Source organism: Diospyros lotus, chromosome 12 (genome assembly GCF_014633365.1).
Source record: "Diospyros lotus cultivar Yz01 chromosome 12, ASM1463336v1, whole genome shotgun sequence".
NCBI classification, from domain to species: Eukaryota; Viridiplantae; Streptophyta; class Magnoliopsida; order Ericales; family Ebenaceae; genus Diospyros; species Diospyros lotus.
In genome coordinates, this window is record NC_068349.1 from 9,031,255 (window position 1) to 9,052,865 (window position 21,611).

The 21,611-nt window shown below is 39.3% G+C and overlaps 2 protein-coding genes across 7 annotated transcripts; one reads left to right on the forward strand and one right to left on the reverse strand.

Annotated features, from left to right (window-relative positions):
* The first annotated feature begins 5,141 nt into the window (after positions 1-5,141).
* LOC127786473 (pentatricopeptide repeat-containing protein At5g46580, chloroplastic) lies at positions 5,142-7,551 on the forward strand. Its single transcript, XM_052313892.1, has one exon. It carries the CDS (start codon positions 5,250-5,252, stop codon positions 7,419-7,421), a length of 2,172 nt encoding a protein of 723 aa, XP_052169852.1. The 5' UTR covers positions 5,142-5,249; the 3' UTR covers positions 7,422-7,551.
* Positions 7,552-7,627: 76 nt separating this feature from the next.
* Positions 7,628-20,745, reverse strand: LOC127786472 (protein phosphatase 2C 29-like). 6 transcript variants are annotated; one of them, XM_052313890.1, is made up of 5 exons: positions 18,827-20,745; positions 14,714-14,827; positions 12,985-13,249; positions 10,841-10,964; positions 7,628-8,301 (listed from the first exon to the last, which is right to left on the reverse strand). In XM_052313890.1, exons 1-5 carry the CDS (start codon positions 20,663-20,665, stop codon positions 8,286-8,288), a joined length of 2,358 nt encoding a protein of 785 aa, XP_052169850.1. In that variant the 5' UTR covers positions 20,666-20,745; the 3' UTR covers positions 7,628-8,285. The 6 variants fall into 6 exon arrangements, 2 of the variants coding, with proteins under 2 accessions (XP_052169850.1, XP_052169851.1); XM_052313891.1 differs by lacking the exon at positions 10,841-10,964; XR_008019978.1 differs by lacking the exons at positions 7,628-8,301; positions 10,841-10,964 and adding an exon at positions 13,393-13,491 and having other exon boundaries at positions 13,108-13,249.
* Between the last annotated feature and the right edge of the window lie 866 nt (positions 20,746-21,611).

Here is a 21,611-nt window from a genome sequence, read left to right on the forward strand (position 1 = left end):
AGGGACCAACAATTATCAACAACATGCTCCAGATGTCGAAATAACATCATGACTTAACATGGAGGTGCTCAAGGCCCATCATCAAAGGAACAAGGCTGAATGTTGACACCTCTAGTGCCTGAACATTGTGAAAGGAGGACATTAAATGCTGAGAGGGCTTCAAATGTTACCCCTATCCTCACGGACGTGCCTTAGTTAACAAGAAATAAGACTACAAGGGAACGAGGGATCATTAGCTATGAGGGGGTGAATGTGGCCAACCCTGGGGTTAGGGCGAGATTAATATACTCAATAGTCTTGCCCTAAAATGTATTTTAGGAGCTCACGGGAAGACATAAACAATGCCGAGCAACAAATAATTCAAGTAACGGTTTCATTCTAGTCAAAGTCTTATTGTTAATTTCTAACATGCATGTTGACTTTTGACTTTGAGATCTAATGTATTGTTGTGTTGTGTGTTTATAAGGAATACAAGTAATGGTAGTCGCCAATGCTAATAACCATGCACATCTTGCATGTGCCCACGCCAACGCCATGAGATGGGTTGATGATGTTAAAAGGTGGCAACAAGAATGTCAATAACTCCAAGGCTTAATTCATGGACTCAAGGCGGAGGTGTCAAAGTTACAAATCAAAAACCTATCATTAGAAGACAAAAATAGAAGAATAACACAAGTAGATAAGAAGTGATAATGAATTTTGGATCAGACATAAGCATCGCACGTGCATTATCTCAAGAACACAACCAAATGGTGATGGACTTTGAGAATGGTCACGCTTAAGGTAGATACTTCCAAGAATGTCTTCAAGATATAGAGCAAGCTTGAGAGAAGGAATATAACAACCATTTACTTAGAGGTCGTAAAGAAGTACAGACTTTACTAGGACTGTTACAAATGTAGAAAAGCTTACACGACTGGTTTCATCAAGTATGAGCTCTACATGTCTTGGCACTTATTGGAGACCAATCATCCTAGGAAGATTTATCCCGAGTTGGTTTACACCCCTGAGGTCACATCCCTCGAGGTCCCTGATTAGTAGAAGTATGATTTGGATCCTTGGGATCCCAAGGAATATTTGGATTCCACACTTGTGGACAACACAGCCAACCTTTCTGGGTCGTGGAGTCCGTACGTACATGAGTCCAATGTTGACTTGGATATTATCGAGGCTTTAAAGGATTTGGACACTAGTATTCTAGAGCCTCTTGAGGAAGGTCTTATATTAGGCCAAGACTTCTGTTATGGTTCCTGAGCATCCTGATCTTCCTTCGCAGTTGTTGGTAGATTAGGCTTTTGTTTCATGTAATGTTTTGTTTTCTCATTTCATGTACTTCCAATGTAAATGTTGCTCTTATTAATGAAATGAGATTTTTTTTGTACTCCACTATTGAGTTTGTCGTGTATGATTGTCTATGTGCTTAATGCATTTCCTTTTGTGTATGAATCAAACAAGAAGATAAATAATGTAAAATATGAGATAAGGTAATGGTACTTGGTAATTTGAAATTTTATCATGCTTTCCTTGAACTTGCCAACCACATGGATTAGGGTAAAAATGAAAAGACAATATTGAGTTCCATACCTTTGGTTTATAAAAGGATCGTTGTGTGTACAACATGATTGCTTTGGATAGCGTAAGAATGTTTCATTGTCATAAGATTATACAGTGATACCGACTCTCCAATTTATGATAGTAAGAGAAAGTCAAGTTTTTCTCAAAAACAACAGTATGAGTTATGGATATAGAGGGATAGTAAGCATATAGCATAAATGCTAAAATATAAGTAATTTTTCTTATATGTACCTTTAAATCAAAGGTAAACTAACCTTTTAAGATTTCCTAGTATCATCTCAAGCTTTTTTTTCCTTCAACCAATTTTTCAAAAGAATCTTTCAAATCTAAATTTTGTTTTTGAAGACTTAATTTCTTTTTCATCACTCAAAGTTTTCTATTCATTATTCAAAGTATATTTTTTCTTTTTCAACAAAATTATCTCTTCTTCAAGAGCTTTGATTTTCTTTTTGAATAAACTATGAAGAAGAAATTTGATTTTCTTTTTGAATAAGCTATTTTTCAAACTTGCTTTTTCAAATCTTCTATTAATTCATTAAATGCATCATATAATTCATTCAATATAAATTTTGAACTAGAGAGATTTGAGTTGTTAGATGATACCTCATCATTTTCCTTGGTCATGAGACAAAGATTGGCCATTTCTTAGTGGTTTGATTCATCACTTGATTATGATTCCTCATCATTCCAAGCGACAAGGGTTTTCTTCTTGTCTTTTTTTGAGCTTTTCTTTAAAAGAGGACATTCCGTCTTTATATGACATATCTTCTTACATTCATAACATCAAATTTCATTAGTAGTGGTTTCTTTTTTATGATCTTTATTTTTCTTGAAATTCTTCTTTTTTTATTAAATTTTCCTCTTTTCAAAAATCTATTAAATTTTTTAGTTAATAAAACAATATGCTCATTATCACTATCTACAATTTCATTTTGCTTTTTTTCAACTTTGAAAGCAAGATCTTTCATATTTTTTTTTTTTTTGGTTTTTCTCCAACATCCCTCATTAGAGAACCAAGTAAGATTATCAAAGGACAATGTATCTAAGTCTTTAGCTTCAGTTATAGCGGTTACCTTAGGATCCCAAGCCCTTAGTAGACTTCTTAGGATTTTTCTCACCTTCTTACCGTTTGAGTAGATTTTTCCCATCAATTCCAAACCTGTGACAATGTTATTGGGTCGTGTGAACATATCTTTAATTGTCTCTTCATGATTCATAGAGAACAATTCATAATCATGACTTATCAATTTTATTTTTTATCTTTTACATGTTTTGTTCCTTTGTGTGTAACCTCCAACTTGTCCCATATTTCTTGGTTGTCTTGCAAATTGATACAAGATTGAATTCTTTGGGACATAATGCACATAAACAGTGTGTTCATGGCTTTGGTATTGATTTTTACTGTTCTTCTTTGCTCATTAGTCCATTCCTTTATATTCTCCATTTCTGGAAGTGCCACTCCATCCATGATGGTTTGCAAAATATTGATGAACTGCATAAGAAAACAAGATATCCTCTTTTTTCAATACCCATAATTGGTGTTGTCAAATAAAGGGGGTTTAGAGGTGCTTTGTCCTTTTGCTTGCTGTGATTCAAAGATATGTGTCATTCTAGTATCTTCCTTAGGTGATTAAACCTGTAAAAGCACAAGGGATTGTCTCTGATACCAACTTTTAGATTGACACAATTATGTCATCACAAACCCAAGGGGAGGGTGAATTAGATGAATAAAAGTAAGTGAATTTTTAAAAACTTTATAAGTGACTAAGTTTTTAGTGCAATAAAATAGTCGGTATAAATCAAGATTTCCGAACCATAAAAAATTGAAAGCAAGTAAAGAGATAGACACAAAGATTTATCATGGTTTGGCAAACCCAATAACATCCACTCCCCCAACTACCCATTGGAGATTTTACAAATCCAGTATAGCCTCCTAATTGAGATCAAGTAGGCCATCTAGTAACTAGATATGAAATTACAATCTCTTACTTATAATCAAGTGGCCCCTCTACTAATCTGCTAGGAATTACAATACAATTTACAAGTAGAATGATATGAGAGTTACAACTCTCAGTTACAGACTTGGTTGAGAGAAAGATTGAAAGATTAAGCACTGGAATGAAGGATGTGAGCAATTGTAAGTTTTGTATGTGTTGGTAACCTCATCTAGTGCATCCTTGGTATGGTATTTATATCTTTCATCCATCTTTTAAACTAATTAGCCATTTAACGAGCCGTTAGACGTATTTAATACTTGCAAAAACTAGTCGTTTAAACATATCAGTGAAAAAATTGTTGACAGTTTTTTAAACTGGTCGACTATTTTCATCAAGAAATTTTAAAACAACTCACAGCTTTGGGCAAACATTCAACTTCTTTTTAAAAGAAGTCGACTTCTTTAGAAAACCAGTCGACTGTTTTGACAAGAAGTTGATAGTTTTGAGAAACTTTTGACATTATACAGTAATGATCGATTATTTTGTAACTTACTTAAAAGTACAAAGAGTAAAAATTTGCCTCATCAACAATTTGCAAGAATAATCGACTTCTTTTTGCATAAGAGTAAATATGGTTAACTCTTTTTACAAACAGGTCAATAGTTTTCCCTTACTTTCATCAGCCCATAACTGAAGGCACAAAACAATCGACTTTTTTTTAACAAAAGTCGACAGTTTTGCCTAAGTGTTTTCAAGAGAGTGTTTTATCCTTTTTAAAATATTTTGACACACACTAAATCATTCAATTTAAAAAATCCTTGAAGAACATTAATATTATTTTTAATTTAGACTTCATGCCACAAAAGATTTTGTGTGTATATATTGAAAGCACATTTGGAATAAATATCCTTTGGCATGATTTTTATGTATCATTTTCAAGACTCAAATATATAAAATTTTTAATCATCAAAAGCAAAACAATGCACGCATGCAAAGAGGGTGCAAGTTGTTGTCCCAGGCTAAGAATGGAAAGAGCCTGGTGAGAACCCCTCTCCCTCCTTCCCCGACGGAGGAGTAGTCTTTTAGGAGAAGGTGAACTTTTGAGGTGAGGGCAATGAGAGGGTATAGTTGTTTGGGAGAAGGTTTCCCTCTTGGGAGAATAACTCAATCAGGTCTTTGCTAGTGTGTGCTTTATTCCAAGGGGTCTCATTCTCAGGGCCATCTTATAACACAGGTTTTCCGTGGATATGTTATTTTGTAGTGATGTCTTCTGAAACTTAATTTGGCACTTGTCTTGTTGTGATTAGAATATGGCCCAAGCCCAAATGAATTGGTCTTGGGCTAAGCTATCTCTCTATAGACTAGATAGAATAGAATAATTGCATAGGATTGCATATAAGCAATATGGAAAATGAAGGGAAAGAGGGGATTATATAAGTATAAATAATAGAAAAAGTAAGATTTGTAAGAAAATTGTTGTAGGACCCCCTATTCATTCCTATTCCTAAGACCCCCAAATCCAATTTGTTGGATGATCAGATTCAGACCCATCATTTTATTATCCATTTTTGCTCACTCATTTACCCGTTTATTTATTTTCTTGTCCTCACCGTTGCGTTGGGTTGGGATAAGATCCTATCCTCGCACACACAAAATCTCACACATTCCCGGACAAATACACAGAGAGAGAGAGAGAGAGATTTCTGAACCAAACCCTTCGTCTCTCTGTTTATCGCCATGACTGCAACTCTTTCCACAACCTTAGACATCAACTGCCGGATACCACACACTTCAGACACAACTCGCCCAATTCACCTTCCCTCTAGGCTTCAAACCAGAAGATTCACCATCTCTTGTAGCTCCTCAAAATCCCCTCCAAAGCCTCCGCCGCCAGATTTGGCTGAGGGCCGCCACCAAAACCCTTCTTTATCCGACCAACTCCGGCCAATCTCCACTACCATCCTCTCCGACACTCCAACCAAGGAACAATCCCCCAAAACCCATCTCCTAGTCAAGCCCAAATCCACCTGGGTCAACCCCACTAGACCCAAACCCTCTGTGCTCAGCCTCCAGCGCCAGAGGAGGACTCAGCACTCTTACAATCCCCAAATCAGGGAGCTCAGGTTCTTTGCCAAGAAGCTCAATGACTGTGACTCCTCTGAAGCTGCTTTCTTGGCTGTCATTGAGAAAATCCCACATCCACCCAACAGGGAAAATGCACTTTTGGTGCTCAACAGCTTGAGGCCATGGCAGAAGACCCTTCTCTTCTTCAATTGGATCAAGACCCAGAACTTGTTTCCTATGGAAACGATATTCTACAATGTCACAATGAAGTCATTGAGGTTTGGTAGGCAGTTTCATCTGATAGAAGACCTTGCTTATGATATGATAAACAATGGAGTTGAGCTTGATAACATCACATATTCCACCATTATCACTTGTGCCAAAAGGTGCGATCTTTTTGACAAGGCTGTGGAGTGGTTTGAGAGGATGTACAAGACTGGTCTGATGCCTGATGAGGTCACCTATTCCGCTGTGCTGGATGTGTATGCTAAACTGGGGAAGGTTGAGGAGGTGATGAGTTTGTATGAGAGAGGGAGGGCCAGTGGGTGGAAACCTGACCCCATTGCTTTTGCCGTGTTGGGGAAGATGTTTGGTGAAGCTGGGGATTATGATGGAATTAGGTATGTGTTGCAAGAGATGAAGTCACTTGGGGTGCAGCCTAATTTGGTTGTGTACAATACATTGCTGGAAGCAATGGGCAAGGCCGGGAAGCCTGGCTTGGCTAGAAGCTTGTTTGAGGAAATGGTGGATTCAGGAGTCACCCCAGACGCAAAAACACTAACCGCGCTGGTGAAGATTTATGGCAAGGCTAGATGGGCTCGAGATGCGCTGGAGCTGTGGAAGAGAATGAGGTTGAATGGGTGGGTGATGGATTTCATTTTGTACAACACATTGTTGAGCATGTGTGCTGATCTTGGGTTGGAGGAGGACGCGGAGAGATTGTTCGAGGATATGAAGGGATCAGAGCATTGTAAACCGGATAGTTGGAGCTACACTGCAATGCTCAACATCTATGGCAGTGGGGGCAAGGTGGATAAGGCAATGGGGTTGTTCAGGGAAATGTCTGAGTTAAGTGTTGAGCTGAATGTTATGGGATGCACTTGTTTGATCCAATGCTTGGGGAAAGCCAAGAAAATTGATGAATTGGTTAGGGTTTTTGAAGTGTCAATGGAAAGGGGTATCAGGCCAGATGATCGGCTGTGTGGGTGCTTGTTGTCTGTTGTGTCCTACTGCGAGGAAGGCGAAGATGCAAGTAAGGTTCTTGCTTGTTTACAGCATGCAAATCCAGAATTGGTCGCATTCATCAAATTGCTAGGGGAAGATAAGACTAGTTTTGACACAATCAGAGAGGAGTTTAGAAGCATACTCGGTGCAACTGCAGTTGATGCTCGGAGACCCTTCTGCAATTGCTTGATTGATGTATGTCGAAAGAGGAACCTCCATGAGAGAGCCCACGAGCTGCTCTATTTGGGTTCTGCACATGGCTTGTACCCGGGTTTGCATACGAAGACATCTGAAGAATGGCGGCTGAATGTTCGATCACTGTCTGTGGGCGCGGCACAAACTGCACTCGAAGAATGGATGGGCACTCTAACACAAATGGTTCGGCGCCAAGAACCATTGCCAGAGCTGTTTTCTGCTAGTACTGGTGCAGGTACCCACAAGTACTCTCAAGGACTGGGTTGTGCTTTTGAATCCCATGTGAAGGAACTAGTTGCCCCATTTAGGCAGAGTGAAGACAAAGCTGGCATTTTCATCTCAACCAGAGAAGAAATCATATCCTGGGCACAATCAAGAGTTCCATCTCTTGCTACCACAGATGACGAAACAAGATTGAACCAATAGTAACTAATTACGGAAGCAATAGCTGCAGTAAAGTCGGAATGCTATTCAATTCATTTGCAGGCTATTGCCTATTTGTAACTTTGTTTCAAATTTTTGATTTGAGAATACACCTATAAATTCCTAACTTAAATTCCCTGTTATGGTCTGCAGTCAGTCCATTAGGATGATGAGCAAAATTCCAGTCTGTCAGCAATGGTTCATAGGCATGGATGCAATAAGAATAATCCTACTCTTGTAAACTGCATTGGTGAGAATTCACCAACAACGTTACAGCAAGGTTACAGATAATGATCTCGTTGGACAAGGGAAAATGCCCAAATTCTGTAAGGATATCTAGCCCCCAAATTACATGCACATCTTTTCACTATAAATAAGAAAAGAGAAATAAATGAGAAGAACCCCCTCCATCTGTGCAAAATCTTAAAAAAGAGAAGGCAAGAGAGAAAGAAGGAAACAAGGGTTCTCTTTAGCTACAGAAGTTCCCATCAATTCCACCTACAAAATTCCTATTTTTGGGACCTGAACCTATATATCTTGGCATGATCATTGAATGTTGATGAATATTCAACATTGGCCTTCTCCATCATCACTAGGTTCCCGCCTTTCATTGTATGGTTATGGCGCGATGTGGACCCGGAAAAGAGGGTCGGATTTGAGACTTCTTAACGGTTGGCAGAACGCCACAGCTTAAGATCAAAGCTGCACCTTGACTTGTACAAAGAACCTATCGCCAGTTGAGATATTTCGTGAAGGTCTCAAAGGTATTTTCCTGATGACTTCCAAATTCTTCCTTCAAGTGATATCACCATCACAGTTACATCGTCGTGATATTTTCTACGATCACCCTGCGGGATGTCCAGCAATTCATGGAATTCCATTCCTGTATACAACATCCAATAAGTCACAAACGGGTAGACTGTTTTTACAAACTAGGAACAGTATGTAAATGCATCAACCCCTCAAAAGGCAAGCCAAGTTCAAGAAACAGTTTTAAGTTTCTCTGAGCAGGTTTTGTGCAAGAATGACCATACTATGACATAAGCAAGAGCTAACTGAATTGTTTGGTATGCCTGACAGTCGACAGGCAATTAAGGCATCACCCATGAGACGGTTGAAGTGTTCTGCAGGTGTTGTAATACTATGGATAATGGTTCAGTAACAGCAAAGGAGATGAAATACAGCTTAGCCCAAATTAATACATGATTCAAGCAACTTCGACAAGACTAGCCATGAAAAGATGATACAGTTGAGTACAAAATGAATTCAGGCTCCTTGGGACAAACACATTATTGGGTAACCAGAAATGCAAGTAACTCAAACCTCGAGAGTCCTGATTCAAAGAGAATAACAGTACATGCCATAGTACAACTTCTATTCACATACAATGTACAGATAACATTTGAACTCAGTTTTGCTACCAAAAAATATCCTCATTTTCATCACGAGGAAGTTCATCAGGTTTAATCTGACATGTGCTAAGCCAATTATTATATTTGGTTAAGTGAAGGTTTGTTCTCCAGGATTGACATGCCACATAGCAATGCCAGAGAATATGAACTGATTCCCTATTCCTTCTCGAATGAAAAACTCCTATCTGCTATAAATTGTCTTTTTCTCCTCTAGTTATCCATAGTAGGCATATAACCAAGTGATGTAGTACAAATAAAGAAGGGTAACCCAAGCAGTACTCCTATCTCCACAGAGCCTTCCAAGGAATACCTACTTACAAAGATCCCTCTGGTAAAGATCCCTCCTTTTGATGGATGCCATACCGAACTCTCACCCTCCCCAAAAAGATGTTGACCCTGAACCAATCCAAAAGGGGAAAAAACAATCATGGATTCAAGTTCCTAGTCTGGGAGGTTGTGCCTAAATTGCTATGAGTAAACTATGCCTTCTGGAGTTTGATGTAAAAATCATTGACAGAAATATCTTGATCACTAATGCTAACCAATTATAGATCCTAGATCCCTCCCACACAAGTAGATAGACCAATCCCCAATTACAATACTTCCTAAGCCAACAACTTTTCTCTACTGCCTATTGGGTTCACTTCCAAATCTCCAGAGACATGTACTGATTCAGGCCCTGTTGAACGAACCAAGCTACCTAATACAAAGGCCCTCTCCAGTTACAAGTGTGCATATCTTTCTCCAGTTAACGTAATTGGCTTGTCCCCTATAAAGCCCCATTAAAAGTCTCTCCACAGCTTCTCTGATCTACTAACTGCAGTTTCTCTATACAACTAGCCACATATATGAGGATCATAAATGTACGTGGGATACCAGACAGGGTGTTCTTCATAAGGGTAAGCCAATTTGTCTCAAAAGATAGTCTCTTTCACAAGGCCAGTCTCCCCTCATTTCTCAATAATGCCATCCAACCCCATTTAGATTTAAACGTGGATCCAAGGGGGAGTGCCATAGGTAAGTGAAAGTCCCAATCTTGCACTCTAGACTCCTAGCCAGAGTTGCTGTCCCTACATAACCCCCAGAGGAATAATCTCACCTTTTGCTAGACCTTCACAGAAATCAATGTGTCCTCTGAAAAGAGTAATGAGAAACCAAAGCCAATCCTTCCCTCTTACTTGCCTTAAAAGGCCCAGCCAGAAATTTTCTCATCAATGCATCTTTTTATTGCTTCAAGTATCCCCTAGACAAGGCCCGTCTAGTCAGTCCTTTCTATACTCCCAAAATAAACTTAAAATTAAGACCCAGTAGAACCAGTCCAAATTCTTCCTCTTTCATATACAATCTACTATAATACTAAATTATACCATTTGAAATTAAGTCCTCCCTTAACACATCTTCTCCTGTCACCACCAATCTCCCCATATGATTATACCTCCTCCTATGAGCATTCGCCATCTCTTATGGAAGAACAACATGCTTTTGTCCATCCTTAATAAAAAGTAACCCAGAATTTGGTTTCCAACTAAGTTACTAAACAATTATTAATCTACCCCACCTCTCCTTTTCCTATCAGCTTGAATCATCATCTCATCCTCAGAAGGGCAGACCATTACTCTTGGAATTGCACTAAAGGACACATTTGTTTTGTATATAGCTTCTTCAATACCAAAAGCTCACAACAATCATGGTCAGGGGTCTGGTTTCCTTCCAAATGAAAAACAGTTGTAAGACATTGTAATTGATGGCTCTAACAGGAATAAGGTGATTGATGACCACATGAAAGACAAAACAACCTGACTGGAGAAAGAGAGAAATGGGAGGAGTAGAGGAAGAGAAAACCTCACATAAAGATGCAAGATCCAAATTGGTGCTTAACTCCACCCCCCAAGGAAAAAAACACAAATAGTGACATTAGTCCTAAATTTGGTCTGTCAAGGGGTATCAGGATCTTAACCAGGATAAAATAGAACCCAGATGATGCTAACTATCCAGAAATTAAGCACTCACTTTATAAATCCATTGCTAAATGCAGAGTTCTGAAAGGCGATAGACGCATCAAGGCGCAAAGGGTCCTGGAGCCTGAGGCGCAAGGAGCACGAGGCGAGGCGCGCCTTTGCGAAGCGAGGCACACCTTTTAGAAAAAAAACTCAAAATCTTGTAAAATCATAAAAAAAAATCAAATTATCAATAATAACACATGCATATCATTCATGATTCATCATCCTCAAATTCTAAACTAACAACATCAAAGTTGATTCATTCATCATGCAAATTCTAAACTAAAAACAACAAGAAGAAAAAAGCAACTGTATAAAGAGAGCAGCAACCAGCAAGAGAAATTAAGCAAGTAGGCAAGAAATAATCAAATACAACAAGTAAAGAACTCATGAGAGCAGGCTGGAGCAGAGAAGAGGGGAGGCTGGAATTGAGAATGGCAGCTGGTTTCAGTGGGCAGTGGGCTGCTTGACAGCTTGAAGAGCAGAGGAGAAGAGAGGAGAAGAGCGTAAGCCGTGAGCTGCGAGCAGAGGAGAAGAGAGGAGAGGAAGAAAGGAGAAGAAGAGAGGAGAAGAGCGTGAGCTGCGAGCAGATGAGAGGAAGAGAGGAGAAGAGCGTGAGCAGAGGAGAAGAGACGAGAGGAGAGGAAGAGAGGAGGCGGGTGTGGCTTGACAACAACAAGGAGAGGAAGATCGGGCCGATCGGCAACTGGCGCTGGAGAAGATGGGAGTTTCCGGCTACTGGACAGCTTGAGGAGGGTGTTTCCGGCGGCTCCCAAGGTGTTTCTGGCAACTGGCTTGAAGGTTGGAAGGAGAGGGAGAAGATGGGAGTGACGTCGGCGACTCGGGAGGAAGATGGGAGTGTTTTCGACGGCTGGCTTGAAGGTTTTATTTAAAACTTGGGCTGCCCAGGTTTTAAATAAAACCTAGGTTTCATGAGGCGCGCCTAGCCCCCCAACACCTCGTCGTGCAAGGCAAGGGCCTCTCGGAAAACGCATCGCCTCGGCCCAGTCAAGGCACCGAATTGGCACCTAGACGCGCCTTTAACATCCATGGCTAAATGGATTAAAATAGATTCCAAATTGTCTGGATAATGGTGAAACATCCCTCTTCAAGTCTAACTTGCCTTTTCAGTGACAGTTAGCACCCATTCGGGTGATAGTGCCAAGGAGAACTGGTCTCTTAAGCCACTAAGCTACAGAGATCCCAAAACCATGGTTGTTAAATTCCCAATTTTATGATTTTTTGCACCAAAAACCCTTACGATTTTGAAGTTGAATTGCACTCGATTTTACGATTTTACATGTCAAAGACCTTCTTACGATTTTACGATTTTAACAAACTTGCCCAGAACTCTCATAGTACAAACACTGAACAGCTTGTGGGAGATCCTAGCCTTGTGTATCATTTAGGCAAACCATGACCCTTTAGGAGGTGTCTTCCTTGTCCCCAACTTTCCATCCCCTTTAACCAATATGCAGGAGTTAAAGAGGCCATCAGACCAGGAATTAAGCTAGATGCCTTTGTTCTATCAGGAATACAAAACTACCACATGCATGTCATTATAATAATGCATCGGTAGTCTCACACACATGTCCCTCTTGTAGGCTGAAAATCTATCAAGTCATGTAAATGATGTATCCTGCATCTGTCCCATGCATTTTTATCATATACAAACATATCTAGAGAAGGCAGGGGGAATGCTGCAGGCAAATATGATCCTTGCAAAGTGGGGAGCTTCACGCATTGAGAACAGACATACCCAAAGAAGTTCAAAACAAGAAACCATGAGAAATTGAGCAAAAAGAAGGAAAATCTCTCAAAAATCCAAACAAAAGACCATTAAAAAAAGAGAGTAAAGAATACTGTAACACTGATGCTTAACAAACTGATAGAACATATGGCATGTCTGAAGAAAGACTCTAGAACCACCATGCAACTAATAAGCATACAGCTGGATAACAAAAGTGTGTAAGTTATTTGATTAGATATGCTTAACCAAGATCAGCATCATTTAGATCCTACAAATTTTGCAGTTACCAATTCTAGGTGCGAAATGTGTATGCCTCTTTCGGATATGACCTAGCTAGTTTGGAAGGCATGCCAGAAAAATGATCAATAATGCAAGACAGACATGGAATGAGGTTAAGAAATTACCAGCTTTCTTGGCTGCACGCAGAAGAAGTTCCTCTATTAGGTACTGTGCAGGGTCTCCATCTGGAAACCTCTCCATAAAACTCTCAACATGAGAGACCACTTCCTGATTACTCAAGTACTGATATAATCCATCAGATGACAACACTAAAAATTGATCTCTTGGACAGAGCTGGTGGTGACAAAGAGATGGAGAACAGGATAAGTATGGCGCAGTTCCAATGTACTCATTGCGGAACATTTCCAATAATGCATCATTCAACTTGGGCTGCACCAAATACATGTCAAGAACATCAATTAATTGCCATTTTCTAGATGAAATGATGTGGATATCCTCATAAACATATTTGAAATTGTGAACTTGACTTATGCAAGACATTTATATTGCATTTTAGAATATAAGCAACATACCAACTTGATGATTACAGCGAACTTCATTTGATACTAAAAGTTAAGTTCTCCTCAGCATTATGGAGCAGTCATTTTGACCCTTCTTAGGGGAAAAGGATACTGTCAAAGTCAGACATTAGAGGATATCTCTATGGTGCTCAATATTCAAGAAAAAGCATCTCTGTCAGATGGTTAACAATCATGCCTCAAATTTTCAAAATTCAAAGACACCCAAAAAATTCACCATCGTAACACATTTGAGAGAGAGAAGGGCCTCGGCGCAACAGTAAGGTTGCTTCATTGTGACCTGGAGGTGGCAAGTTCAAGTCAGGAAACAGTCTCTTCTCTAAGTAAGGGTAAGGCTGCATATGATTGACCTTCCCGAAGCTCACAATGTGGGAACCTTGTACACTGGGTTCACCTTTTAAGGCGTTTGGGAGACGGACAATTTAAGTTGGCAACGAGACATGCGTGATACATATGGCAACCATATGTTTTATAGCTAGGAATCTATAATTATACAGGTAATGCCTCGCACATGACAATAAATCCATATGTACTTTTTTTTCTAGCAGAATTTAAATAAAATGCACGAATGCATATTTCTCAGGCTCTAGAACACTCCTTTTTCTTCTGCCTGTCAAGTCTTTATAAAAGGAACTCATTAACACTCATAATTTTCATTAAAAGGGCATCGTAACTGTTTTACATCTCTTACTTGGATATCAGTTCTTTACTTTGCAATGTAAAAGTAGCATTAAACATGTACATTCACAAGTCCCTGTTCAACGCAGTTTGACTCCAAAAATAGGAAAGCAAATAAACTGCAAATTAGCAATCTTGCTATGCATATTAGCATCTGAATATTTCAAGGAATATCATCAACTTATTACGCAGGAGTGCAGTGATGGTCAAGAGGTTTGCATAGAAGCAGTCATAGGATCTAATCATTGGCTTGGTAGGCATACATAAGAGGAGTGATTACCAACACTGTACACCATCCCAATGACGCAAGGAAGGGAGGTAACCAAGCAAATTACTTTTGTTTTGATTTTAACTATATTATCAAAAAATGAAAACATCAATTGAAAGGAAAAAGGGGTTTATTCCATCAAAGTGAAAGAAGACTTTCTGAATTAGAGAATATTGGGCAATTTCTTTAGAAAATTGTGCTCAAATTGTTTTCTGCTTTCCATTTCTATCTCTCTCTTTCTTTTCTCTTTTTTTGTTGGTGGTGGGTGGGTTTTTTTTTTTTTTTGAGGGGGTGGGGGGTGGTGTTGAACCTTTGTTGTCATAGCAGGAAGTCATTGACATGTAACAGTGACATAAATCATTAACAAACCTGTTTCAGAAAGCCAGCTCCAAATGCACGGGTAACTTTAAGACGACCTTTTACTCTATCGTTGACAATACACTGACTGTCATCTGGGTGTTCTTTCTTGATTCTTGTAATTTCCTGCATTAATTAATGTGAAGAGTGATTTCTTAGAAAATCCCAGCTATGCTGCTCCAAGAATACAATAGAAAAGCTAACTAAAATGAAATATCATAATCAACAAAACAAAAAAACATGAACTAAGAAACAAGGAAAACATCAAACAAGAACTTTCCAGCTAGCTATGCTAATTTTTCCCAATTCTGCAATGCCTTGCTACAGCCTCATTGAAACAAGAATGGGATGCTCCAAATTCGGGTACAGTCAGTGATGGCATTCAGTTTCGACACTCCAGACCCAGCCCAAGGTTTGTATAAATCATTTTTCAATCATTCCCAAGTTTCATATATAAAAATATGATGTCTAATTGATGTGGAACTCAGTGAGTAACCATTATAGCTTTAGGCACTCCATGTAGATCAGAGCACAGTTCCACATTGCTTGAGAAAAGGTATGAGATGACCTCCATCTTTTATAAAAGCAATTATGAGAACAGAGTTTCTAGCAAGGCTAGTGGACCACGCATGGCAAACAGGCTAAATGTTAAGCTGGTCAAGTAAGTGGCAGTCCACATTGAGGTGTTGGTATTTGATTTCTGAGACTTGGACAGACAGACCCTAGTTCTTTGGATTGGTTTAAATCTTATTTACAAACTCAAAAGTGAACTTATTCATCTTGTGTTCCCAACTTACCTCATCATGGGCTCAGACCATTGGATTAGGTCATTTATATATTAGATAGGGTTATCAGAAGGATGCCCATCCCAAACCACAGAGTTCCAATCCCAACTTCCAAAGTACCTCTAGCATGTCCAAAGAGTTAAATATGGGTGTAAAACATTTAACACAAATTTTTTCAAGAAAAATATGTAATATCATCAATGGGGCTGTTGAATAAAGCTTCACATTGAGAATGTGGAATGATGTACCACAATTACTACAGAGGATTAAACATGGAATGCAATGCCGTTAAGAAATACACGGGCAAAAAGGTGTGCATTCTCAGGAAGAGATTGGATAAGATTAGAGCATTCAACTTAAATGGCATAGTGGCATGCATATAGATGATAACAGACAATCATCTAACTGAAAGATGTTCTCTTAAAAGTAGAAAGACAACAACAAAACAAAGTTCAGATTTTGTTTTTCATATAAATATCAAAGTAAGTTCGTAATGCAGAAAAGCTTGACATATGCTATAAAGTTACCCTCTTGGTTAAGAGGTTGGCCTCAAAATTGGCCATCCTGATATGACAAATGCATATTGTTATGTAAAGTAAAATGTGGTCACTATAACATTGCAGCTTTCAGCAGGAAGACTAAATTCTTGTCAAAACATGTGACCTAATTCAAAAGTGAGTCAACATAAATAAATTCAAGAAAGAAAAATATTAGAAATAGTTTATTTAAGAGGACCTGCCTCTTTTTTTTAGTATTTCAGTAGAGCTCCAAGAAAAAACAAAAGGAAAACTCTAAAAAATAGAAAAAACACAGCTGGACATTGAGCATATTAGCAGGTTTGTTCCACCCATAGGATCCACCTGCCTCAATAGCAGTTGTTACCTTAAAGATCTATAGTGAGCTTCACCCAATGGTACAAAAAACCAAAAGGCAAGAGGAGAAAGGTTACATACTACATATACATGATACAAAAGCTTCTCAACCTCTATGTTTCGAAAACTTTTCTCACATTTGATCCAAAGTAAAACTTGGAGCCTAGAAAGTATCTCAAGGAGGAGAAGGAATTTACTAGAAATCCTGAAGCTTCAACCAAAGGACCAATGATCCGTGTCAAATTTAGCACCAAATCAAGCAGTGGAAATAATCTCAGCAATAGTTCAACCTACCTACACAACATCCATTAAGGAGACATTCAATATCAAGGAAAGCATTCTGCAATTAATGGAAGTTTACTAGGAAGTTTCCTCAAATCATACCCATCCCTTGCATTAGCAAAATGACAGAAACAGATGGGATCAATACTAGTTTCCTCAAATCATACCCATCCCTTGCATTAGAAAAATGACAGAAACAGATGGGATCAATACTAGTAATAACGCTAAGGAAAGGAGGTAAGAAGCCACTAAAGAGGCAAACTAAAGCCATGAATAATTTTATTGCTTCCAAGTTCCAAGTGAACAAAAGCTTAGCGAGTTCAGTAGCACTATCAAGGGGACTATCTTTACTCCAAATCTACTTAACTATTACAAGGAAGAATAGGATCCATGTAGGACCATTTAAGGTTTCATAATAAACTTGTCTGAAAACAGCATGATCTGTTAGAAGAACTCTGACCACAATTTTTAGGCATACCTAGGTTGGTGATGGAGGACATTGGCAGCAACCTGTAAAGACTAATAATATAAGAGGTGTCCTAAAACTGGTTCCAAGGCCAAAACATTGATATGAGATGTTTTAGATGGAAAATGACCCTCCTAGAAGCTTTATTAGGTTTAGTTTTGATGTTTTATGCATTGGGTATTTTTGTCATTCTACACATTGCTCCTAGGGTCTTTTGGTAACTCCAATTTTGTGCTTACGTTTTATTTATGGTCTTTTCCTAATCTTATTATAAGTAGTTTCAGTTTTTTATTTAGTTTTCCTGATAGAAAAAGGATTTTCCTAACCCTAGTAGGAATAGGGTTAGTAGGGCTCTATAAATACCATTATGATCTCTCTATTTTAGTAGTGAAATGGAACAATTATCTACAGTTTTATCTGAGCATGTTAAGCTTTCTTTGAATTGTGTGATGTAATTCTAATTCTAGAGTGATACCTGGAAGCCATTTCTCCCTCTCTTTCCTAATCTTCAATTTTAGAATATTATTTTAGTAACCCTATTTCCAAACCTGTTTTCTGCCCCTCAAATTCATCTTTTCAGACTCATTTTGCCTCCCAATTGCACCAATCTATTACATATCTAAACCCTAGCCTTGTCAACAACTTTCCATAGATTTCTAACCATAAATAAGTCTCCAATCAGTAGGTATTTTCATAGTATCAGATATGTCCTACATCAGTGGGTTGGCATCAAGTATTTTGTACAGCTGTCATAAGATCAATTTAGTGAGACAGTGGATAAACAAGAAACTAAAAGCTGAGTATGTAATGGAAACAATTCCACGGGGAATGCAGCACAAATGGGAAAAAACTATTGAAGAAACTAAGGTAACGGGATGGCAGAGAATAAGAATCTAGCCATGTGCAGATCCTGCAATAACCTCACCATATCAGCATTAAGATGCAATTGTTCACAACAAATGTCATAACTACGATGCTTCAAATACTAAGAGATCTGAACTATACAGTCAATAGACAAGGAAAACAATAGAAGGCATACTGAATTGAGAGTTGTTGAGGATTTGTAGAATTTTCCCACAACAACAGGTCACAAATGACAGCTCCTCTCCTCTATCCCAAATTGTAAGAGCACCACCAAAGAAACAGAATTATCTTTCCTAAGGTTCCCAAAGCTAACATGTTTTTTCAATGGGAAAAAAATACTAGATTGGTTCCTGTCAGAAGCTCCTAGCTGTTTATCATATGCAAAAAGGTAGAAAATAGAAGGATCTCAAATGTAAATGAAGATTGCTAAATCAATACTGATGGTTGTCCTCCTTTCACTAACTCACACCATGTAATGAGGAGGTGAATTTGAAGTGCGGTATGTTCCTATTGTTTTACTGGTTAAAATTTGATATCCCTAATTTATGTTAAAATAGCAAAGCCATTGAGCAGATTAGAGTTGCATTCTAAGCTTTTGAAGTCAGAAGCTCCCATAAACTCCTGGGTCTGCTTGCCAAAATCTAGATTTTCTAAGCAAAGTTAGAACTAGACCTTTTTTCCAGAGATATTGACTGAGATGAATACCATATTCCATGGGCACTTCAAGAAGATAAATTGTATCAAATTAATATCAATTCACTGAAAGGATACAGCAGTACCTAAGAACCAACCAATTCCTCATGGATAAAACTAATAACTTTGAATGAGTTCAGGATATACCAAATTCAACACTCACTTCTTCAATGCTTGTGCTGTGATCAGTAGACAACTGCAACGCAGTTAACTTCATAGTTTGAGTAGGGAACTCATTTGCCTCCTTGGTCACCCTCTCTTCAATATATGTGGACTCCTCAATTATGTCCTCCACAGCTGACCCATTGTGAGCAAGATGCTCCCCCCCTGTACAAGTACTTGTCTCTTCAAGTTCATATTGTGCCACAATAGCCCTGCTATCACCAACATTCATTACATAGACATCCTCATCTCTCATCAGCACAACTAATAAACATGAACCCATCAAGGCAAGCTCTGGATTGCTATCAAGAACCTTATCTGTCATGTCAAGAAATGCAAGCTCAGTTAATTCAAGAGCCCGTGACATTGCCCGCAAAACTGATTCATGATCAACAGGCCCAACCTTCCGCTTCCTACCACTTCTGTTGGATCTCTCCTCAACTTTATTCTCAGCTTCAGTTTTCTCTTTGGCTTCCAAACCAAGTCTCCACGGAAACAATTTTGTACTCTCCTTATGCTTAATCAGCCCATGTTTCAACTTAGATAACAATAGCGATCGTCTACTCAGAGCAGAGCCAGCATTGCCCACACAAAGTGCATCATCTACTGAAAATGCAAATCTTTCCGAACCAGAAAGATCAAGGCCGTATTCTGGGTGATCTTCCGCAAGAAATTCCCATAGCCTCCTTCGCCTAGTCTCAGTCTGTTCAGATTGGAATGTCACTTTTTTTGCAAATCCTTGGTCGCACTGTGCTTCTAATTGTTTTCCATTTGATTGAATTTCTCCACAATCCCCAACCACCCCACGTATCTTTTCCATTAATTGGTTACTGTTCTCTGCAATCACTGCATTTTCCGAAGCTACATTTACACCTTCTTGGGCACGGGCTTCCTCACAATCCCAAAACAATCCCTCTAGCTCACTGTAAACAGCTTTGTACAGATTACCCATCAAGAATTCCGGCGCATCAGGGCCGTTAAACCCATCATAAATCCCAACAAACAACCACCCATGCTCCTCCGATACAACCACGTGCACCCGATCCTCACCTGCCTTGCACAATGCCCACTGGACATTACTTTCCCCCTTGGCCCCCAAATCAGCGCCGTCGGCGGCGGAGGCGACATCTTTCTGGCCGGCGAAGTTCCTCACAGGCACCACCCACGGCCGCTTCTTCTCCAAGAAGTTCCTGGCGATCGCTTTCCGAATCCCCGAAATGCCTTTCCTCCTCTTCTTCGCGTAAACCTCGCCGAGTGGCGCCGAGAAGGGAACCGGGCCAGCATCCGAACCACCGATCGGTTCGAGCGGCCCGGAGAGGGCCCCACGCCCGATCGGACCTGACATGAAGAACGCCCCCTCCATCGCACCGGAAGGTTCGCCCCGGGGAACCGGCTGGAGCGGCAAGGCGCAAAACGACGACGTGCTCTCGAAGCCGTTCACGATGCTCGCCTTGACGCCACCGCCGCCAAGGCCGACACACTCAGTGGCATCGTCGTAAATATTGTCCAGGTTGAGGACCGTTCTGGGAGTCGAAGTGTTGGCGCTGACTGAAGCACCAGAGATGGACTTGAACCCGGTCTCCGGGCAACCGGCCGGTCTCTGCTTGGGCGCCGGTTCGTGCGATGGAGAGAAGCGGAGCGATTGAGTGGGGGAAACGAAGCGATCGGAGGCGGTGGGAGAGAGAAAGCGATTGGAGGAGCGGACGTAGCAGAAGGAGTGGCCTAGGGCTTCGTCGAGAGGCTCGGAGGCCGCGAAGATCACGTCCGGCGGCTGGTCGTGAGGCGGCCGGTTCGCCGCCGGATTGAAGCAAGGGAAGAGCTGTGAGAAACCACTTCCCATCACATTTGATTCTAACTTCCGAGCATCACAAAGAGCAAAGAGTTAGAGACAGTACAGAGAGAGAGAGAGCGAGAGAGAGAGCAGCAGCAAATAAAGAAAGTAACTGCAGCAGCGACTGCTTTTGTTTTTATAATAATATTTTTGTTGCGGGTTGACGAAGTAAATACGAAAATTAAAAAATATATATATATATATATCTAATGCCTATTTTTCATAGTATTCATTTATTTAATTTAAGAGACAAAAATTCAAGAGAACAGTACCCAAAATTGAACAGTTTAATCAATGATGTAGACACATTTCCTGTTTTTCAACTTAATGTCGCATCGTTAATTAAACTCGACTATATATATATATATCCATTTAAGTGGTGTTTGAATAAATGGATTTTAATTAGAATTGAATTGACACATTTAGCCTTGTGGAAAAAAGGAAATGATTTTCGAGTCCCCAACATCCTGATTTGGTCAACGGGAGGTTGAAAGCGGGATCCTCTGTCTGTGTGTCCTGACGCTGCGGGGCGTGCCTTTGTCACTTTTCTTGTTTGGGTGCGCATGTATGCGTAGACACGAATCCAAAAGCCCTTCCCTATGGGCCCGCTCCCAAGCCCAAGCCCAAGCCCGGTCCATGCTGCGGTAATTTTTTTTTTTTTTTGTTAATTTCTTTTATCACTTGAATGATTTTTTAGTTTAAATTTAACTATTTTCAGATTTATATTAATTAATATATATTATGTTATTTTTTGTTAACAAAAAATTAAAATTGATTGAAATATAATAATAAAAATTAAAAGCATACAAAAAGTACAATAAATACTTTTATTATGAAGTGTAAAATTTAAAAAATAAGAATGTAATTTATCCTTAATAATATAACATATAATTGCTGATGATTTCTAATAAAATTAATATTAAATACCACATAAAATGTTAAAATTTTGTATTTA